Source organism: Amphibalanus amphitrite, unplaced genomic scaffold (genome assembly GCF_019059575.1).
Source record: "Amphibalanus amphitrite isolate SeventyFive unplaced genomic scaffold, NRLGWU_Aamphi_draft 000903F_arrow, whole genome shotgun sequence".
NCBI classification, from domain to species: Eukaryota; Metazoa; Arthropoda; class Thecostraca; order Balanomorpha; family Balanidae; genus Amphibalanus; species Amphibalanus amphitrite.
Window position 1 is genome coordinate 150,797 of NW_024882397.1, and position 22,931 is coordinate 173,727.

At 48.1% G+C, this 22,931-nt stretch overlaps 1 protein-coding gene and 2 long non-coding RNA genes across 6 annotated transcripts; 2 read left to right on the forward strand and 1 right to left on the reverse strand.

Annotated features, from left to right (window-relative positions):
* Nucleotides 1–5,929: 5,929 nt before the first annotated feature.
* Nucleotides 5,930–11,722, forward strand: LOC122367896. The gene is made up of 2 exons (XR_006254136.1): nt 5,930–6,149; nt 10,938–11,722. It is a non-coding gene; the product is annotated as an uncharacterized LOC122367896 (long non-coding RNA).
* Nucleotides 11,723–12,420: 698 nt separating this feature from the next.
* On the reverse strand, nt 12,421–20,151 carry LOC122367897. 4 transcript variants are annotated; one of them, XR_006254137.1, is made up of 5 exons: nt 19,470–19,641; nt 14,243–14,952; nt 13,166–13,357; nt 12,922–13,069; nt 12,421–12,744 (listed from the first exon to the last, which is right to left on the reverse strand). XR_006254137.1 is itself a non-coding variant. In XM_043341421.1 (4 exons), exons 2-4 carry the CDS (start codon nt 14,759–14,761, stop codon nt 12,641–12,643), a joined length of 771 nt encoding a protein of 256 aa, XP_043197356.1. In that variant the 5' UTR covers nt 14,762–14,952; nt 19,877–20,151; the 3' UTR covers nt 12,421–12,640. The 4 variants fall into 4 exon arrangements, 3 of the variants coding, with proteins under 3 accessions (XP_043197356.1, XP_043197357.1, XP_043197359.1); XM_043341421.1 differs by lacking the exons at nt 13,166–13,357; nt 19,470–19,641 and adding an exon at nt 19,877–20,151; XM_043341422.1 differs by lacking the exon at nt 13,166–13,357 and having other exon boundaries at nt 19,470–19,671.
* Nucleotides 20,152–20,270: 119 nt separating this feature from the next.
* Nucleotides 20,271–22,599, forward strand: LOC122367898. Its single transcript, XR_006254138.1, has 2 exons — nt 20,271–20,413; nt 22,104–22,599. It is a non-coding gene; the product is annotated as an uncharacterized LOC122367898 (long non-coding RNA).
* Nucleotides 22,600–22,931: the final 332 nt, after the last annotated feature.

A 22,931-nucleotide genomic window follows, 5' to 3' on the forward strand; every position in this document is an offset into this window, starting at 1 on the left:
AGGAATCAAGACGTAACAAAAAAGGTTATACGTAATTTTACTTTGTCTATCAAATGGCTATCTCGGTTTTTTGAATATTTTGGATTTTGGCCTAAATTTTTTCAAAAAACTGACTTTTTTGGGAAAATCATTATAAAATCCAAAATTTTGAGTCTATCGAAAAAACCGGAATATATGTCAGAGAAGTGGTCTATGTGCACCTACATACCAAATTTTAGAAGAATCGGTTCAAAAATGTGGGAGTTATTCAAAATTTTATGACGTCACGACACACAAAATTTTTGAAAAATGACTTTTTTGGAAGTTCTAGACCTCGTACGGAAACAAAAATAGCACCATTCGATTCGCCGTGATAAACTGCATCAGATAGACACCTTTTTAGGCCTTAACAACCAACTTCAAAATTTGACCTCACTTGACCTGACCTTGACCTGACCTCGACCTGAAATTCATCCAGAGGTGGTCCATATCACTTATTGAGTGTGCCTATTGAATTCTATGAGTAAAATGACCCATAAAACATGTGTCGCACATGCCCTTTTCTATATTTTGTTTTTTGGTGACCTGACCTGACCTGACCTGACCTTGACCTTGACCTCTGAATGATATTGTATGCAACGAATATTGTCTTGGTAGCCTAAGAACACGTTTTGGGCGATCAGTCTCAGTCCATGACTCCATTCTTCGGCAACTACGGTGCAAGGCCGATACTGTAGAAACTTGCAATTTGTACCCTTGACCTGACCTTGACCTTGACCTCAAACTTTAAATTAAGTACATGTTTTTAGTAGTTCGTGATGAGAGCTTTCGATTGGCGTTTGAATTTTCCAAATCGGACCGTTAGTTCGGGAGATAACAGGGGGGGTAAAATTTACCCCCCCCCCCCAGCCCCGCGCGTTCGGCTGGAGACCCCAGCCCCGCGCGGGTTAAATCGCGCAATGCAATTGAACCATGGTAAAGACAATGATAAATGAACTGAGAGCTGACATGCCCCATGCTTTGTGTGTGTATGTGTGTGTGTGTGTGCGTGTTTTTTTTTTTTGGCGAGTCGATAAAAGTGGTTTTGGACACTGGATGAGTTTTTAGGGGTGTGGTGAGGGGGAATGTAATTCCACAGACCTTCTGTCAGATTCACTAATGCAGTAGGTCTGTGCGGTGTTTAGTTATCGGAGCATTCTTTGAAAGTCGTGAATAGGGCCACCGAGTACCTAAAGCCGTGATATTCCCCCACAAAAAAATTCTTTTAAATAACCGGGGATAGGTACATGAGCAGAGTAAATGCTATTACGAACGCCTATCACAATGCTGAACGAATAGGAAAATCCATAGATGGAGAATTGTGCCGCGTTACGGGTGCTCGGGCGCAGCCAATCCACCGTTACCCCAGCGGTGACCTTGACCCGCATCGTCTGTCTCGGCTCCAAAGCCAAACCGGCGTGGAATTGGGAGCGTTCGAGCACTCATGGTCCAGCGCAATTCTCCACCTAAATCCATTCCTGATACACATTTGCTTGCTCATAGTCATGTAACCCCGGTAAATTCACCCAACTTTCATATTGGTCGCTCCATAGACAGATGGCCACAGAGATCAACTTAAAAGGCCATTGTTGCATTCATTTAGTGGAGATCATTAACCCGCGCCCGGCTGCGTATTCGCGAAGTGTATTACACGAATCGGCCCACCAACTAGCGACATCTCTAGTGCGACGTCATAGCCATCCGACGCGACAATGCATGCATTGAGGCTATAGATTTGAGTTGATACTTTTTTGCAATTGTATATGGCTAACCATGACTTCATGTGTCGTCGTAGCCGAGTGGTTAGAGTCTCGGTGTAGTGATCGAAAGGTCGGTGGATCGACTCCTGCTTTAGCGGTTCTTTTCTCTTATAAAGAAGTCGGTCGTAGACACGCATTTTTGGCCCCTACATTCGCACGCCAATATCTTACGCTCAATAAATCTATGACAAGTATTCATCTGATTAAGGAATATGTTGCAAAAGAACTGCAGTTGCAGTCTATACCTGAACTACCAATTTTGTTACGGTACTGTCGATATTCGTCAAAGTCGGAAGAGCTATTATGAAACACACTCGAATGACGACGGATTCCTGTATTATTTCATCGATCAGATAAGACATGTATAGAGATAACTTGATGACAGCTCGCCGTGAGCATGCAACTTAACAATCAGTCCCAAGTTATCTTCATAAACGTCTAATATAAATCTTTTTGACTTTAACTAGATTCCAAGCAAGGGGATTTAGGTATCCCCTGGCGGCTGAAATGTAAAAGTTATAGTTAGGGCATAGCTCCTATAGATGACGCTCTTTTGACGGCTGGAAATTGATAATCTCGTCCCGTGATTACGCTAACAGCTATGCCGAACTTTTTTTGTGCATGGTGATTCTTACACGAAAAACTATCTAATAGCCTGCTCACCAGCGTGCGATTTTTACCTTTCATCTTAGTTTTCGCTACTTTTAGGTACTTTACCTTGCCAAGTGCCCATCTACTTTCAAAAGGTCAGCGCCGCCCCTGTCATATCCAGCAGGAGCTGCGTGCTATCACCCATTGGCAGTGAGAAATATTGATCAATGGCCATCGCCCAGCACCATTTGTCTTTCCATTGGCTACGTTCGCATAGTACTCGTATGCACTATGCATTAGTGATGTCAATCACAGAACAGAAAGTCAGAAAACCGATACCAAACCAAATACAAACAAAGACCATTGGAAAATACCGAAACCGAACCAATAGGATGGACTGCAAATATTTCTCTTATGCAACATATTCATTAGAAGAATGCCTACCTCTGAATTCTTAGGTGCACGCCGTTGCAAATGTATAAAAAAGAAACGCACAATGACAGATGACACGAAAATTGAAGTCGCCGAGTGGATTCGAACCACCTACCTCCGTATCACCAGTCCGATACGCAAACCACTTCGCCACGGCAACAACAAATCCGCAGCAGCTTAAATGTCCTTAATATAAAACCTAGCTTCAATAGACGCCACCAAGGGCGAGGACCGAACGTATGACGCCACACTGACGTCACTCAAGAGGCACGCTATTAGTCGGCCGATTCGTGTAATACACTTGGCGAATACGCCGCCCGGCTGGGGGTCCTGGATTTCCACGCCCTGCTGGGGGGGGGGGGGGTGTTTGAACACCCCCCCTTCTAACTCGGCTCCTGGGCCACGTAGCGATACGCGGAAGGCGGCGTTCGAAAGAGCGTCAAAAATAATGACGAAATCACTTCGGTCAATTTTTTGGTCAGGTCAAAGGTCAGGTCACCAGAGGCCATTGAAGGCAAAATTTCGCCGATTTCCAGGTCGAATGTCGAAAATTTCCAAGAAGCCAACGCATAACTCGGGAACCAATAGAGCTAGAGCGCCGCGGAAAAGCGCATTCGATAGCCCCATTAACGCCCTTTCTGAGTAATTCTCTCAGATTTGACCTAACGTCAACGGTTTTGCCTGCAGGGGGCAAAAACTGCAAAAATAGCCGATTTTTTCGGAAACAGTTTTTCTGCAATAACTTTTGACCCAAGCCTTGTACGAGCTTACTTTTACCGGCATCGTGTTCCTCTCGTCAAGACGCATCAAATGAACTATAACTTGACCTTGAAAGGTCAACTTGAAAATTTGACCTCAGGTCAAGGTCATGACCTGACCAGAAAGGGTCATGTTGCATATCAGTCGATCCGTATCGTCGAGCTGAACACATCTAAGGTGTTTTCATCGCTCTAGCATGCCTCTATCAAAAGTTATTTGCGAAAAACTGTTAGATACCATTCGTGACCTAAGATGACCTCAGGGCATAAACAGGGGTCACGGGCACCATTTTCATGTTCAGTGTGTCTAAACCACTTGTAATTCAGTGTTTGGGAGTGTTTATAATGTCTTTCGTCCAAAAGAGACGCATTTCAATTTTCTCCCATTGACTTATAATGGGGAGGTCGCAAAATTGACCTGACCTTAGGTCATCGATATCAAAATTCTGAGATATACATTTTGTACATGCTATTGCTCTTAGCAATCGCTGAAAGTTTCAAAGCGATCGGTCACTCGGTGTAGCTATGACAGACATTGAAACTTTTTATGAGGTGAGGTCACTTCAAGTGACCTGGTGACCTGACCTTGAATGACCTTGGTCTGAAATTTTCACAACATGTGTAGAATTGATGCATGATAAGGTGTACCAAAAACGGTGGCGCTCCGCGCCGCCGTTTTTGAGATATTCGCGAAAAACCACAAGGGGGGGTGTTCAAACACCCCCCCCAGCAGGGCGCGGGTTAAAGAGCCGTGACAGGCCACAAGTCGCGTGACATCATACGTGTAACGACCAATGACGTCGGCCTGCAAAACCCAATGGAAGCGGCTAGCAGCGTGCAATAAAACAGGGCGTTGCTTTCTAAATGTCTGTCGTGCGCCATAAATGAATATATTCTTTGTAGCCTGGCAACTCAGTATCTTTTTTTAACTATTGTACTAGTATTTAATAATTTCATAATTTTATAATTGTGCTTACGCTTTATGTTGATATTAGTGATAAATCCTTAGATAAAGTAAATCGATGTGATATTTAATAGAAAAATAGCAAACTAACGCACCATTCATTCGAAAGCTGGGGAACCTACTAAAAAGAACTACTAAAATTCCTGAGGAACCAAAGGATCAAATGGGGATTAAATAGATGCCTGCTATTCCGTCGTGAAAACGGCCAAAATGAATCATGCATATACAAGTGCAAATGAGGCACGAGGGGGTAATAACAAATATCAGCGTACTGATGAGAAATTAAGAAAACACATAAAAAATAAACACAATAAAAGTAAAGTAAAACAAAACAAAACAAAACAAAAGTGAGATGCCCCGCCCAGACCGTACGGCTAGCGCACACCCGGTGTGTTATCGGCCGTGAGCCGCTCCAAAACGGCTGCAGTAACTGGTCGATGTAGTTAGTAAGCAGATGCAGAGATGCAGGTGGATTGATGACCGGCAAGCTTTTGTGTTTTACGAGGGTGAAGAGTCGAGGTCGGCTACTAAGTGGTGAGCGGATTTTATCAGATGCTGGTTCACTATGACCTTTGTCCGGGTCCTGGTACCCTGACGCACTCTTGGAGAGCCGAATCACAGCAAAACTCTATACACGACTGTATGTATACGGCTTACGCTTTTCTGAAAACGCCTGCGCTTGGCCTTCTACGGGCCCGGCCGGCCTTGATCGGCGGTCCACCAGTGACGTCACCGGTAGTGTTAAACTGATTGGCGAATAATACATGGGAAAAACCGGGACGACATCCCCCTGCATGCATCAAGGATAGTCCAATACTTGGTAGAAGGAATGAAGCTATCCTACACAAATTACCGCATGTAAATCGGTCAAGTGGTTACTGAGATATAAGTCTCGCAAAAGCGTCCGCACGGCCGGCCGGCCGGATGACGCTGAGTGGTGGCATGCTTTGCTGACTTCGATTGTGATCATTATTTTGTTGTGTTTCAAACTTAGGTATCGTTGATTTGTTGCATTGCATTTTTAGCGTACGACTTGTCAAGCCAACAGACAACGCTATTTTCTGACAAACAAAGCTTATATAACTAGGATAGTTCGTTAAGGTGCAGGCCCCGTGTAAAGGCGGACATTTGGCCAGATGGGGATTAGAAGAAAAAAAAACATGTTCTTGATATTATCAAGAGCTTTGGAAACTGCATACGTTCCATGCGCTTATGAGACATTTGTTGCGCGGTGTACCCTCCCTGTATAACGTTCATAAAGTTGGCTTCAAATTCGGATTCGGATTCCAGCACCACATTCGTGGAAAAAATGACAAAAACGGACCCCTCAGAATCGATTTAAACTAACAGGATAGATAGAGCAGGACATGCTTATTATGAAAATAAATCACCTAGGCTTGGCACCCCCTAACAACTGAGGAATCTTAGGTCAAAGTTCAAGGTCATTCTCGGCGGACCCTTTGGATTCTCGTAAAAATTGGTACAACTATAGTCCATGAAGAGCTGATTTCAAAAATATCAGTTTCTTACTTTGGCAAGCAGCACGAACTGATATATAGTAGGTCAAAGGTCAGAATCAAGGTCACGTATGTGTAATACAGGAAGTGGAAGTGACCACGTGGTCAGGTGAGAAAGGAGGACCCCTTAGATTTCAATAATTTTTTGCTCAATGATGCAACCAATGTTGTAGATGCTACTGCTGGTTTTTCTTGTTTTGGCAAGGTCAAACTACGGAGAAATGACGGGTCAAAGGTCAAGGTCATTTTTAGCGGACCCTTTCGATTCACATATAAATTTTTATCCCAATACAATTTTTATTTCTGGTTATTATTCTGCGTATTGTTAGGCTTGGCAGGTCTTAAATTATTTTAGAATATTTAAATAATTTAACCTTTAATTCACCTATCCCAACATGCCTACCGTGCGAGCACCTATCAAAACCTTGATGAAAATAACAAACCGAAAATCCATTTGACCTTGGACGTGCCCCGTGCCGGTGCACTGGCCTTAGGGGTGCTGAAGGACTTGATTTGGTAGGTATAATGTGTTTTGGTGTGGGTTATTGTAATTTTAATGCATTGCACATTGCCTGATTTGCGACACAACTTACAAAATTGAAATAGCAGTCGTAAGTAGTGTCAGTGTCGCAAGTTGACCTTGCCTTGTGGTATACCGAATAGGTCACAGGTCATTCCGGTCATTGCCTCGAAATTTACGTGGTACCTACGTGTAAAATTGTTTGAACTTGAGATCCTGAAAATTTTGTTGCAATCCGTTGATGCTAATGCAAGTTATAGAGCTTGAACTGACAGGTCGTCTATGCGGCCTCCATCCTGTCCATCCATGCCAGCGAGGCAGTGAGAGTGTTAAAAATGGTCCATAATATGCTATTTCACATTTATTGGGGTATTCAGGGATTGGAAGTAGCCTAGCACCATTCCAGCAACTACTGGCGAATCCAGAAAGGTGGTCTAAGGTCTTGGATGTTGCAAGGGTCATCCCCCAAAATTATCCCTCCCCCCAAATTCTCCTGATTCCAAAAACGTGTCCCAGATGACCCCCATGACCTCCAATGAGCTCTGTGATGACCCCCAAGTTGACCTTTTTGACCTGACGTGTCCCAGATGACCTCCGTGACCTCCAATTTAGCTCTGATAACTCGAAGCTGACCTCTGTGACCTGGCATGTCCCAGATGACCTCCATTTGAGCTCTGTGATGACCCCAACTTGACCTCTGGGACCTCATGTGTCCCATATGACCTCTGTAACCTCTAAGTGATCTCTCTGATGACCCCAAGCTGAACTCTATGACCTGACATGTCCGAGAAGATCCCCAGTTGAGCTCTGTGATGACCATAAGTTGACCACTGTGACCTGACGTGCCCCCAAGTTGCCCTTTGTGACCGACGTGTCTCAGCTGCCTCAGTAGTCAGTGGTCTCCAATTGAGCTCTGTGATGACCCCAAGTTGACATCTGTGACCTGATGTGTCTCATATGACCTCTGTAACCTCTATGTGACCTCTATGATGACCATAAGTTGACCTATGTGAGCTGATGTGTCCCAGATGACCCCCTTGATCTCCAACAGAGCTCTGTGATGACCCCAAGTTGACCTCTGTTACCTGATGTGTCTGAGATGACCTCCTTAACCTCCCCTTGAGCTCTCTGATGACTCCAATCTGACCTCTGTGACCTTAGGTGTCCCAGATGACCACCAATTGAGCTCTCTGATAACCCCAAGTTGACCTCTGTGACCTGACATGTCCCATATGACCTCTGTGACCTCTAAGTGACCTCTCTGATGACTCCAAGTTGACCTCTGTGACCTGACGTGTCCAAGATGACCCCCATGACCTTCAATCGAGCTCTATGATGACCCCAAGCTGACCTTTTTGACCTGACGTGTCCCAGATGACCTCCGTGACCTCCAGTTTAACTCTGATAACTCCAAGCTGACCTCTGTGACGTGACGTGTCCCATATGACCTCTGTGACCTCTAAGTGACTTCTCTGATGACCCGAAGCTGACCTCTGTGACCTGACGTGTCCCAGATGACCCCCATGACCTTCAATCGAGCTCTGTGATGACCCAAGTTGACCTCTGTGACTTGATGTGTCCGAGATAACCTCCTTAACCTCCAATTGAGCTCTGTGATGATCCTAAGCTGACCTCTGTGACCGGACGTGTCCCAGATGACCCTCAATTGAGCTCTGTGATGACCCCAAGGCCCAGGTTGACCTCTGTGAGTTGACGTGTCCCATATGACCTCTGTGACCTCAAGTGACCTCTCTGGATATTCCAAGCTGATCTCTGTGACATGACATGTCCCAGATGACCTCCAATTGAGCTCTCTGATAACCCCAAGTTGACCTCTGTGACCTGACATGTCCCATATGACCTCTGTGATCTCTAAGTGACCTCTCTCATGACCCCAAGCTGACCTGTGTGACCTGACGTGTCCCAGATGACCTCTGTGACCTCCAATTGAGCTCTGATGACTCCAAGCTGACCTCTTTGACCTGATATGTCCCAGATGACCTCCAATTGAGCTCACTGATGACCCCAAGTTGACCTCTGTGTCCTGACGTGTCCCATATGACCTCTGCGACCTCTAAGTGACCTCTCTGATGACCCCAAGCTGACCTCTGTGACCTGACGTGTCCAAAATGACCCCCATGACCTTCAATCGAGCTCTATGATGACCCAAGTTGACCTCTGTGACTTGATTTGTCCGAGATGACCTCCGTAACCTCCAATTGAGCTCTTTAATGATCCTAAGCTGACCTCTGTGGCCTGACGTGTCCCAGATGACCCTCAATTGAGCTCTGTGATGACCCCAAGTTGACCTCTGTGACTTAACGTGTCCCATATGACCTCTGTGACCTCAAGCGACCTCTCTGATGACTCCAAGCTGACCTGTGTGACCTGACGTGTCCCAGATGACCTCCGTGACCTCCAAATGAGCTTTGATGACTCCCAGCTGGCCTCTGTGACCTGATATGTCCCAGATGACCTTCAATTGAGCTCACTGATGACCTCTGTGACCTGACGTGTCCCATATGACCTCTGCGACCTCTAAGTGACCTCTCTGACTACCCCAAGCTGACCTCTGTGACCTGACGTGTCCGAGATAACCCCCATGACCTTCAATCGAGCTCTATGATGACCCAAGTTGACCTCTGTGACTTGACTTGTCCGAGATGACCTCCGTAACCTCCAATTGAGCTCTTTGATGATCCTAAGCTGACCTCTGTGACCTGACGTGTCCCAGATGACCCTCAATTGAGCTCTGTGATGACCCCAAGTTGACCTCTGTGACTTGACGTGTCCCATATGACCTCTGTGACCTCAAGTGACCTCTCTGATGACTCCAAGCTGATCTATGTGACCTCACATGTCCCAGATGACCTCCAATTGAGCTCTCTGATAACCCCAAGTTGACCTCTGTGACCTGATATTTCCCATATGACCTCTGTGACCTCTAAGTGACCTCCCTCATGACCCTAAGCTGACCTGTGTGACCTGACGTGTCCCAGATGACCTCTGTGACCTCCAATTGAGCTCTGACGACTCCAAGCTGACCTCTGTGACCTGATATGTCCCAGAAGACCTCCAATTGAGCTCACTGATGACCCCAAGTTGACCTCTGTGACCTGACGTGTCCCATATGACCTCTGCGACCTCTAAGTGACCTCTCTGATGACCCCAAGCTGACCTCTGTGACCTGACATGACCCATATGACCTCTGTGACATCTAAGTGACCTCCCTCATGACCCCAAGTTGACCTGTGTGACCTGACGTGTCCCAGATGACCTAAGTGACCTCTCTCATGACCCCAAGCTGACCTGTGTGACCTGACGTGTCCCAGATGTCATCCGTGACCTCCAATTGAGCTCTGATGACTCCAAGCTGACCTCTGTGACCTGATATGTCCCAGATGACCTCCAATTGAGCTCACTGATGTCCCCAAGTTGACCTCTATGACCTGACGTGTCCCATATGACCTATGCGACCTCTAAGTGAACTCTCTGATGACCCCAAGCTGACCTCTGTGACCTGACGTGTCCAAAATGACCCCCATGACCTTCAATCGAGCTCTGTGATGAACGAAGTTGACCTCTGTGACTTGACATGTCCCAGATGACCCCCATGATCTCCAACAGAGCTCTGTGATAACCCCAAGTTGACCTCTGTTACCTAATGTGTCCCAGATGACCTCAGTGACCTCCAATTGAGCTCTCTGATGACTCCAATCTGACCTCTGTGACCTTAGGTGTCCCAGATGACCTCCAATTGAGCTCTCTGATAACCCCAAGTTGACCTCTGTGACCTGAAATGTCCCATATGACCTCCACGACCTCTAAGTGACCTCTCTGATGACCCCAAGCTGACCTGTGTGACCTGACGTGTCCCAGATGACCTCCGTGACCTCCAATTGAGCTCTGATGACTCCAAGCAGACCTCTGTGACCTGATATGTCCCAGATGACCTCTAATTGAGCTCACTGATGACCCCAAGTTGACCTCTGTGACCTGCCGTGTCCCAGATGACCCTCAATTGAGCTCTGTGATGACCCTAAGTTGACCTCTGTGACCTGACGTGCCCCCAAGTTGCCCTTTGTGACCGACTTGTCTCAGATTGCCTCCGTGGTCTCCAATTGAGTTCTGTGATGACCCCAAGTTGACCTCTGTGACTTGGCGTGTCCCATATGACCTCTGTGACCTCTATGTGACCTCTCTGATGACTCCAAGTTGACCTCTGTGACCTGACGTGTCCCAGATGACCCCCATGTCTCTCTCTCTTTCTCTCTCTTTCTCTTCACGTGCCGGTGTCGCGGATCCTATAGGCAAATTTTGTACATACCAGTGTTGATCCCCAGTCTCTGACCGGACATGTATTTTCCCTTCCCTTAGGATGCCGGCGGCGGCGACGACAGTGCGCCGGCGCACATCTCTATGGAGGTGGACACGGCGACCCGTGGGCGACCGCCGCTGCCGCGGTTTGCTACAGGTGGCGATGGCCACTAATCTGTTGGAGGAGGCGCCCCCGGCACAGGTCCCAACCGCCGGAGACGCGGCAGAGACCGGGCAGTGGGCTGGCTTCCAGTCGCGATACAACGCGGTCGTGACAGCGTCTCAGTGCACAGGAGCCGCGGCTGTGAACGATTGTTGAGAGACGGCGCGGGGCACCGATAGAAGCTTGTCTGCTAGAGATCAAATCCTGTCTGCTGGTGGTATATAATGCCGCGTAGGCGCTAATGCCGCACTTCTCGCTCTCGATCACCTCCAGCAGTCGCGCGGCGTACCTACGCTCGCTGCTCCTCGAGTAGATGGGGCGGCAGCGGCGCGGGCGGAGCCTGTGGAGGTGGTGGCGAGGGCGACACAACTCTGAAGCTTTGGAAAAAAGCTGATAATACATACTATATAATAATAATACATACTATATAAAAAAATGCTGATAATGCATACTACATACTAAAGCTGATAATACAATATATACGAGCGGAAGCGGCGCGCGCACAGCGCCAGCACCGTGTCGAGATCCTCCGGCGGCCTGCGCTCGTCGCTGAGCGTATGTAGACTACTTGTGTCTTGTAGACAGTAGAGCTCGTCTTGACGGCGAAATGTCATTGTCCAATTTTTCACTGTCCGGCGACCGCGGGATGACATTAACACTGTATGTCACGCCGTGCACATTATGAGCTGACCTTTCCGTGACCTCTCACTGGTAGCCCGGCCCCGCTACATAGCCATGAGGGGTGGTTGTGTCTGTCGTTAGGCGTCCCGGCCGGTCCGCCGGTCCGCCGGCTGTCTGGGTGACGAACGGCGTCCGTGGCGACCCCGCGCGGGACGCACCAGCCGCTGGCTCTCCAGCAAACGGTGCACGACCTGGGTGTTACCCGTTGCCATTATCCATTATCCATTAGCAATCCACATGTGCCTATGTCTGTTTTCGTTGTGAATAAATGTTTGCCTTGACAAGCGAGCTGAAACATCTTTCAATCGCCCAGTGTCATACGATGCAATGCCCGATCACGTGCCGTCGAAAAGGTTATATCTCACTCCACGCTGGGGATCCTAGATTTTCGCGCCTGGTGGGGGAGGGGCTGAACCGTGAACCTCCCAGTGAAGGGGCTGAACAGCCCCCCATCCCCTCGATTTCAACTCAGCTCCTTGACTAGATGTGTTGGTAGTATTAGAACGAGTATTAGAACTCTACCTGAGACGAGGCCACTTGAAGTACCTGGTGCCCTCACCCTGCTGACCTTGAAAGACACGAGCCTAAACTTTTATTAGTGTAGCACAGATGCATGCTAAGGCGTGCCAAAGAACGGCGGCGCTACCGTCTGATCGCTTTCAAAATGACCTCACTCTATTTCTCGTCAAAAGCTGTAGCTTGATCACCAGGGTTCTATATTTACTTTGAAACTGAACACGCCCAGCGCTGGTACACACGCGGAGCGGCTTCACATGCGTATACACTCGGTCATCACATGTGGGCATTACACGAGGCCCGGCCGAACAGAACTTGGTGCCGCTAGCGGCCTGGTAGTGCACGGTCAGGCACGGCTCGAAGCCGACGCCATTGACGACGGCGAAGCGCTCCATGTCCTTGACTAGCTGTGCGGGACCGATGCGGTCCACGAAGCGAAAAGGTCCGCCGGTGAGTGGCGGGAAGCCGAGACCCAACACGCTGGCTCCGAGGTCGCCACGTCGAGACCTGTCAAAATGCGGTGCACTTAAGGCCTACAACTGAGGCAACCACAATCACGAGTCAGGAGTCAGGTTAATGGTGGCAATACGATTAATATAAATAGATTAAGCTAAATAAATCAGGCTATGAACTGAATAATTTGAGTCACATCCACCTTCTCAGCTAGCAATGTGAATCTCTCACCGACGTCGGGCTCGTCTTCCATAGCCTGTTCGGTGAGCCCCAGAAGCCGGGCGCCATCCACAGAGCGGGCGACGAACGCGTCGGCGTACTGGGCCAGACCGAGAGAGCGCAGCCAGCCGCCCACCGGAACGCAGCTCCATTCAGAGACCTGACAAAGAACGGAACGGTCACTCTACCTGTACCATAGCATTGCAATATTTTCACTGTCCACGTAGCCATCGGGAGTCGGTGTGCCGAACCCTACCTGTGTGGTAGCAGCGCGAAGCGGAGCGCTGGGCGTCGGGTCCACCACGACCGGCGCCGGCACTCCCACCGGCCACTGCATCACGGCTCAGTCTTAACAGCCTAATATCAGCAAACATCCGTCTCTAGAAAACCAGCAGCACGTGACGTACCGCTAGTAGCCCTGTGGTGCTCGCAGCAGCGTCAAGCTCTCCTGGCGACCGACGAACAATGGACGGTCAAAGAAAGTGAGGGCAGGAACATGGTCAGGGTGGGATCAGATATACAACTTACGGGAGCTGACAGGAGCTGCCAGGAGCCTACGGCAGCTGTCATGAGCTATCGTGAGCTGCCAGGAGCTGAAAGGAACTTACGGGAGCTGAAAGAAGATTACGGGAGCTGCAAGGAGCTTACGGGAGCTGACAGAAGCTGACAGGAGCGAGGTTACAGCTAGGCGAGGTCACAAAAGTCGGTATAGGTCACAGGAAAACAAACGAATGTCACAAGTAGTCACACGAAGACGACGGGTCCTACGAGGTCACAGGAAGTCAGGCGAGGGTGGGAGAAGCCACTCAAAGTTCAGCGAGATAAAAGGAGGTTGAGGAAAGCTCACGTGGTCATGCGAAGTCTCTAGAGGTCATATGAGATCACAAAGAATCAGTAGAGGTCAGATGAGCTATAATAAGTCTGACGACGCCCCACAAACTCAAACAAGTTTTTTTTCTCGTCGTGAATGACGTGTGACGTCGTGAGTGTGTGAGGGAGAGGTGCCATGAAATAAGCAAATAAGCTGAAAAGCTTTTGCACAGATCCCGGACTGTAGTGTATGATGTCTACACATGTGAAAACATTCAATAAAACCGAGCAAAAAAAAAAAAAACAAGATCACGCATTGTCCTACGGTCGGGGAGGTCACACGAAAGTTAGGTGAGGTCACATGAGGTCATCGCAATCAAGCGGTTTCACTTGCATACTCATGTTACTTCCCCTTACTTTGCGTGACCTCGTGGGTCATCACCCGACAACTGCCCTCCTAAGTGCTCAGATACCTATCCATCTCGCCCCACCTGCGGACGAGTATTGGCGCCGCAGGACCCACCTGGTGAGGGAGGCTCCGTTCGGAACTGGCTCCGTGTCCGTCTCGATCCGGGCTCGCGGCGGTGACCAGCGCGTCCTCTGGCGCGTCACCAGTCGCAGCAGACCCGACGTCAGACGACGCAGCTCTGGCAACGCGGTCTGCATGCGGCTCCAGGTGGCGCGCTGCCGAGAGCGCAGACGGCGTCACGTGGCTCCCGCAGCTGCCACCCGCCACCAGGGGGCAGGCGCCGTCCAGGGCCACCACCAGCTGCTGCAGCTGGGTCCTCCCGGCGCGGCCGGCGCAGGGTCGGCGGACGCAGCGACAGCGCGCCGTCAGCCAGCGGCTACAGCCGGGTCTGCGCCGGCCGGTCCTCGGGCGGCAGCTCGCGGCGCACAGTCTCCTCGGCGGCGGCACTGACATCGCGCACGGCGCGCTGGAGCACTGAGAACTGGTGGAACGACGGGTGGTACCAGTCCCGCGCACGACCGGCACACAGCGCAACGAACTCGCCCGGAAAACGCACACTGTCACACGGTGCATCTCCGTCACTTGATTCGACGGGCGCGTCCTCACATCCGAGAACCGACTGGCGTTCACTGTCAGAAGTTCGTGACAGATTAGTGGCCATCGCCACCTGTAGCAAACCGCGGCAGCGGCGGTCGCCCACGGGTCGCCGTGTCCACCTCCATAGAGATGTGCGCCGGCGCACTGTCGTCGCCGGCGCCGGCATCCTGCGGGAAGTAAAAATACATGTCCGGTCAGAGACTGAGGATCAACACTGGTATGTACAAAATTTGCCTATAGGATCCGCGACACCGGCACGTGAAGAGAATGAGAGAGAGAGAGAGAGAGAGAGAGAGAGAGAGAGAGAGAGAGAGAGAGAGAGAGAGAGAGAGAGAGAGAGAGAGAGAGAGAGAGAGAGAGAGAGACATGGGGGTCATCTGGGACACGTCAGGTCACAGAGGTCAACTTGGAGTCATCAGAGAGGTCACTTAGAGGTCACAGAGGTCATATGGGACACGCCAAGTCACAGAGGTCAACTTGGGGTCATCACAGAACTCAATTGGAGACCACGGAGGCAATCTGAGACACGTCGGTCACAAAGGGCAACTTTGGGGCACGTCAGGTCACAGAGGTCAACTTAGGGTCATCACAGAGCTCAATTGAGGGTCATCTGGGACACGTCAGGTCACAGAGGTCAACTTGAGGGTAGCAGAGAGCTCAATTGGAGTTCATCTGGGACATGTCAGGCCACAGAGGTCAGCTTGGAGTCATCAGAGCTCAAATAAAGGTCACGGAGGTCATCAGGGACACGTCAGGTAACAGAGGTCAACTTGGGGTCATCACAGAGCTCTGTTGGAGATCATAGGGGTCATCTGGGACACGTCAGCTCAAAGAGGTTAGCTTGGGAGTGATCAGAAAGGTCACGTAGAGGTTACAGAGGTCATATGGGACACGTCAGGTCACAGATGTCAAGTTGGGGTCATCATAGAGCTGAATTGGAGACCACGGAGGCAATCTGAGACATGTCGGTCACAAAGGGCAAGTTGGGGGGCACGTCAGGTCACAGAGGTCAATTTATGGTCATCAGAGCTCAATTGGGGGTCTTCTGGGACACGTCAGGTCACAGAGGTCAGCTTGGGATCATCAAAGAGCTCAATTGGAGGTTACAGAAGTCATCTGGGACACGTCAAGTCGCAGAGGTCAACTTGGGTCATCACATAGCTCGATTGAAGGTCATGGGGGTCATCTGGGACACGTTAGGTCACGGAGGTCAGCTTGGGGTCATCAGAGAGGTCATTTAAAGGTCACAGAGGTCATATGGAACACGTCAGGTCACAAAGGTCAACTTAATGGTCATCGCAGAGCTCAATTGGGGGTCTTCTGGGACACGTCTGGTCACAGAGGTCAGCTTGATGTCATCAAATAGCCCAATTGGAGGTTACGGAGGTCATCTGGGACATATCAAGTCACAGAGGTCAACTTGGGTCATCACAGAGCTCGATTGAAGGTCATGGGGGTCATCTTGGACACGTCAGGTCACAGAGGTCAGCTTGGGGTCATCAGAGAGGTCACTTAGAGGTCGCAGAGGTCATATGGGACACGTCAGGTCACAGAGGTCAACTTGGTGTCATCAGTGAGCTCAATTGGAGGTCATCTGGGACATATCAGGTCACAGAGGTCAGCTTGAGGACATCAGAGCTGAATTGGAGGTCACGGAGGTCATCTGGGAGACGTCAGGTCACAGAGGTCGGCTTAAGGTCATCAGAGAGGTCACTTAGAGGTCGCAGAGGTCATACGGGACACGTCAGGTCACAGAGGTCAACTTGGGGTCATCACAGAGCTCAATTGGAGGTCACGGAGGTCATCTGGGACACGTCAGGTCAAACAGGTCAACTTGGGGTCATTACAGAGCTCGATTGAAGGTCATGGGGGGTCATCTTGGACACGTCAGGCCACATGTCAGCTTGGGGTCATCATAGAGGTCACTTAGAGGTCGTGGAGGTCATATGGGACATGTCAGGTCACAAAGATTAACTTGGGGTCATCAGTGAGCTCAATTGGAGGTCATCTGGGACATATCAGGTCACAGAGTGAGAGGTCAGCTTGGAGTCATTAGAGCTCAATTGGAGGTCACGGAGGTCATCTGGGACACGTCAGGTCACAGAGGTCAGCTTAAGGTCAACAGAGAGGTCACTTAGAGGTCGCAGAGGTCATATGGGACACGTCAGGTCACAGAGGTCAACCTGGGGTTATCAGTGAGCTCAATTAGAGGTCATCTGGGACATATCAGGTCACAGAGGTCAGCTTGGAGTCATCAGAGCTCAATTAGAGGTCACGGAGATCATCTGGGACACGTCAGGTCATACAGGTCAGCTTGGGGTCATGAGAGAGGTCACTTAAAGGTCACAGAGGTCATATGGGACATGTCAGGTCACAGAGGTCAACTTGGGGTTATCAGAGAGCTCAATTGGAGGTCATCTGGGACATGTCAGGTCACAGATCAGCTTGGAGTCATCAGAGAGGTCACTTGAGGTCACAGAGGTCATATGGGACACGTCAGGTCACAGAGGTCAGCTTGGGGTCATCAGAAAAGTCACTTAGACGTCACAGAGGTCATATGGGACACGTCAGGTCACAGATGTCAGCTTGGAGTTATTAGAGCTAAACTGGAGGTCACGGAGGTCATCTGGGACACGTCAGGTCAAAAAGGTCAACTTGGGGTCATCACAGAGCTCGATTGAAGGTCATGGGGCTCATCTTGGACACGTCAGGTCACATGTCAGCTTGGGGTCATCAGAGAGGTCACTTAGAGGTCGTGGAGGTCATATGGGACATGTCAGGTCACAGAGGTCAACTTGGGGTTATCAGAGCTCAATTGGAGGTCATCTGGGACACCTAAGGTCAGAGAGGTCAGCTTAGGATCATCAAAGAGCTCAATTGGAGGTCATCTGGGACATATCAGGTCACAGAGGTCAGCTTGGAGTCATCAGAGCTCAATTGGAGGTCACGGAGGTCATCTGGGACACGTCAGGTCACAGAGGTCAGCTTAAGGTCATCAGAGAGGTCACTTAGAGGTCGCAGAGGTCATATGGGACACGTCAGGTCACAGAGATCAACTTGGGGGTCATCAGTGAACTCAATTGGAGGTCAGCTGGGACATATCAGGTCACAGAGATCAGCTTGGAGTCATCAGAGCTCAATTGGAGGTCACGGAGGTCATCTGGGACACGTCAGGTCACACAGGTCAACTTGGGGTCATGAGGGAGGTCACTTAAAGATCACAGAGGTCATATGGGACATGTCAGGTCACAGAGGTCAGCTTGGGGTTACCAGAGAGCTCAATTGGAGGTCATCTGGAACATGTCAGGTCACAGAGATCAGCTTGGAGCCATCAGAGAGGTCACTTGATGTCACAGAGGTCATATGGGACACATCAAGTCAAAGAGGTCAACTTGGGGTCATCACGGAGCTCAATTGAGGGTCATCTGGAATACGTCAGGTCACAGAGGTCAGCTTGGGGTCATCAAAGAGCCCAATTGGAGGTTACGGAGGTCATCTGGGACATGTCAACTCACAGAGGTCAACCTGGGTCATCACAGAGCTTGATTGAAGGTCATGGGGGTCATCTTGGACACGTCAGGTCACAGAGGTCAGCTTGGGGTAATCAGAGAGATCACTTAGAGGTCGCAGAGGTCATATGGGACACGTCATGTCACACAGGTCAACTTGGGGTCATGAGGGAGGTCACTTAGAGGTCACAGAGGTCATATGGGACATGTCAGGTCACAGAGGTCAGCTTGGGGTTATCAGAGACCTCAATTGGAGGTCATATGAGACACGTCAGGTCACAGATGTCAACTTGGGGTCATCACAGAGCTCAATTGGAGACCACTGATGCAGCTGAGACACGTCGGTCACAAAGGGCAACTTGGAGGCACATCAGGTCACAGAGGTCAACTTATGGTCATCACAGAGCTCAACTGGGGGTCTTCTGGGACATGTCAGGTCACAGAGTTCAGCTTGGGGTCATCAGAGAGATCACTTAGAGGTTACAGAGGTCATATGGGACACGTGAGGTCCCAGAGGTCAAGTTGGGGTCATCACAGAGCTCAAATGGAGGTCATCTGGGACATGCCAGGTCACAGAGGTCAGCTTAGTTATCAAAGCTAAACTGGAGGTCACAGAGGTCATCTGGGACACGTCAGGTCAAAAAGGTCAACTTGGGGTCATCGCAGAGCTCGTTGGAGGTCATGGGGGTCATCTAGGACACTTTTTGGAATCGGGAGAATTTTGGGGGGATGACCCTTGCAGCGTCCAAGACCGCCTTTCTGGATTCGCCAGTAGTTGTTGGAATGGTGTTAGGCTACTTCCAATTCCTGAATACCCCAATAAATGTGAAATAGCATATTATGGACCATTTTCAACACTCTTGCTGCCTCGCTGGCATGGATGGAGGCCTCATAGACAACCTGTCAGTTCAAGCTCTATAACTTGCATTAGCATCAATGGATTGCAACAAAATTTTCAGGATCTCAAGTTCAAACAATTTTACACGTACCACGTAAATTTCGAGGCAATGACCGGAATGACCTGTGACCTATTCGGTATACCACAAGGCAAGGTCAACTTGCGAAACTGACACTACTTACGACTGCTATTTCAATTTTGTAAGTTGTGTCGCAAATCAGGCAATGTGCAATGCATTAAAATTACAATAACCCACACCAAAACACATTATACCTACCAAATCAAGTCCTTCAGCACCCCTAAGGCCAGTGCACCAGCACGGGGCACGTCCAAGGTCAAATGGATTTTCGGTTTGTTATTTTCATCAAGGTTTTGATAGGTGCTCGCACGGTAGCCATGTTGGGATAGGTGAATTAAAGGTTAAATTATTTAAATATTTTAAAATAATTTAAGACCTGCCAAGCCTAACATTACGGAGAATAATAACCAGAATTAAAAATTGTATTGGGATAAAAATTTATATGTGAATCGAAAGGGTCCGCTAAAAATGACCTTGACCTTTGACCCGTCATTTCTCCGTAGTTTGACCTTGCCAAAACAAGAAAAACCAGCAGTAGCATCTACAACATTGGTTGCATCATTGAGCAAAAAATTATTGAAATCTAAGGGGTCCTCCTTTCTCACCTGACCACGTGGTCACTTCCACTTCCTGTATTACACATACGTGACCTTGATTCTGACCTTTGACCTACTATATATCAGTTCGTGCTGCTTGCCAAAGTAAGAAACTGATATTTTTGAAATCAGCTCTTCATGGACTATAGTTGTACCAATTTTTACGAGAATCCAAAGGGTCCGCCGAGAATGACCTTGAACTTTGACCTAAGATTCCTCAGTTCTTAGGGGGTGCCAAGCCTAGGTGATTTATTTTCGTAATAAGCATGTCCTGCTCTATCTATCCTGTTAATTTGAATCGATTCTGAGGGGTCCGTTTTTGTCATTTTTTCCACGAATGTGGTGCTGGAATCCGAATCCGAATTTGAAGCCAACTTTGTGAACGTCCCTGTATAATGTATATTGCCGCCAATTTCTCGGCATTTCCAGCGGTTCAAACGTTTCTTCTGGGTTTTAGGCAATTGCCTGGGTTTCCGTTATTTGAAAAAAGGTGTTTAATCGCCCTATCAATCTAGTGGAAGGGGTGAGTCGGCCAGTGATTTCGAGGTAAGCCACCAATTAAGTGCAGCCTGCTCTTCAGTCTTCATGGACTAGACTGAGATGCTTTTTATTTCTGAGTATAATTATAGCCCCATTAGTGTGACATTGTTCCTCACTTGTTGCAACAAAATTTGTTACTTCTTTATCCATTCATATTCTTTTCCTAAAGCTGCTGTGATTTTTTCGCAACTTGTTAGGTCACAACTCACAACCCTTTCACTAAGCCTTTACGCAAGCCCTTCGTAACCCTTTCGCAGCCTTTTCATAACTTATTTGAAACAGCCCTTTCGTAAACTCATGGTAACCCTTTCTCAGCCTTTTATTAGTTTATTCAGAGTAACCCTTTCATAACTTATTTTTAACTATGTTCAATATTTTCATAGCTCATTCAAAATAACCCTTTCGTAAATTATTTGCAACCCTTTCGCGACATTTTCCTGACTCATTTGAAAGAGGCTTTTCATTAACTTATTGTAACCCTGTCACAGCCCTTTCATAATTCATTTAAAGCAAATTTCTAATAGATTATTTGTGACCCTCTGACAACTTTTTCATATCTCATTCAGAAAATCTCTTCATTAACTCATTGTAACTCTTTCGGAACCTTTTCGGAACTCTTTTGAAGGAACCCTTTTGCAAATTCTTCATAACTCTTTCACAGCCTTTACATAACTCATTTCAAACAACACTTTTGTTTACTTGTTGAACCCTTTGGCAAAATTTTCATAACTCATTCGCAGTGTCCCAAAATTTGTCAATTTGGGTGGAACAAGACATCCAAATGAAAATAATTTTCCACTCCCACCTCCAACTTTCAATAGCAATTTACCACTCATGAAAGAGCATCTAATTGCATGATCGCATCAGATTCTACCATTGTACAGGAAAGTGCAATTTTTCCTTCTTCTGTTCTTTATTTCATTTTTTTTGGGGGGGGGCGGGGCTAACCTTATCAAGAATATACCACCCTCATCCCTTTTTTTGGAGAGGAATTTTCCCCTCTAACACCCAAGCATTAATATAATTTTGTGATGAGTCATTCGACACTGCCCTTTTGTAAATTATTTGGAACCCTTTCACAACATTTTCATAAGTTGTTTGAAGTGATTCTTTCATAACTACCTTTGACATCAGCTTCCCGAGTATGTATTGATCTTCCCTATTTAACATTGATGCAACAAGTAGTGCCTACTAAATTTATTAGTATGCCATTACCACCCAATGCCATTACAACATGCTGCTGAAATCAGAACATGTGTCACTCATGTGCAGTTTCAAGAATTGTTGTGGTGGCTCTGCAGTCTGCAACCCACTTCATTAAACGGCTGCTTGTTAACTCCTCAGATAGTAGGCATATGCTTCTAGCCTGCATATATTGATTCAGGCTGCTTTGAAGAATTGACTTACTTTCTTTGAAATTGGTATCCCATTTGTCAAGTACCTAGGTAGTATGCTCTTTTTCTGGGCTGATTCATAGTAATGTCAGTGTCAGTTATCAGTTTGTATTTATTGTTTAACAAATAAGAATATTACCATCAGGCTGTTCACGCATGAATGTGAAGTTTCACTAGTGGGGACCGAAATTCCTCATAATATCTTTTTACCTAGGGCTAAGGGGTTTTAAATATGAGCCTTCTGGTGAATGACAGTGACACTGAAGAAAATGTTTTTGTGACAATTTGGCTTTTCTTTACAGATGAGTGCGACACCTACGTGCATCAACGTTTAGTGGACCTAAAGGACATCGTCAGCACCGAGATTTGCCAGCTGGAAACGCAGTGGGGCTACACGCAATGGAGGCACGCGTACCACTCGTCCTAGACAAAGAAACGTCCTCCGTGCTTCCGACGAACTTCAATCGGCGCGAAATTCCTAAACCTCGAGTCACGAGTTCATTCGGAGTAAAATAGCATGCCGAGGAAAAATCGCTGTTCGGGACGAAAAGTGGAGTTTAGTAATTTAGATAAAGCCGGCCGTCACAAAATCATATTGTTCTTGTTTTTGCCCTCCTGCCATGGATTTCCTCGGCCTCCAAAGCGGGATGCACTGCGACTGCTACTTCTAAAGTGTGTAAAAGTCATGAACCTATAGGACGATAAGTCGTGATCTCGATTAACTTCGCCACGAGGTTGCGAACTTAATGAAAATGTTCCTGTCGGTGTTCTTGTTGTCCATGATCGGCCCGTTTTTTTCTTCTTCGTATTCAGTTATTTCATGTTTGCGATTTAACTACTGGGCGGGCAGAATCTATGCAAGTGTTTACCCAACAACCTGTTGAAAAACAGGACGGAATGCGACATGCCTTGACGCAGGACGGCCGCCGACTGTTGAAGGCAGCTAAAAATTGTTATGTGACTTGAATTGCGAGCGAATGTGCACCTATCAAAATGTTGGCGCATCAGAATCTGGTGCGTGAGCGTGCGTGTCAAAATGTGTTTATGTGACTGCATTAGATTTGTGATAAATGTATTGATATGCTACTTGCGAAGAATATACATTCTATATTTACGTGACGTTGATTGCG

Bases quoted from the DNA above. Each gene is read 5' to 3' on its own strand.
- LOC122367897 (XM_043341421.1), bottom strand. From the start codon at position 14,761: ATGCACCGTGTGACAGTGTGCGTTTTCCGGGCGAGTTCGTTGCGCTGT. The intron at 13,070-14,242 runs GTGGGTCCTGCG...GTTCTTTGTCAG, and splicing joins AACGGAGCCTCCCTCACCAG to GTCTCTGAATGGAGCTGCGT. The intron at 12,745-12,921 runs GTGAGAGATTCA...GCATTTTGACAG, and splicing joins GGAAGACGAGCCCGACGTCG to GTCTCGACGTGGCGACCTCG.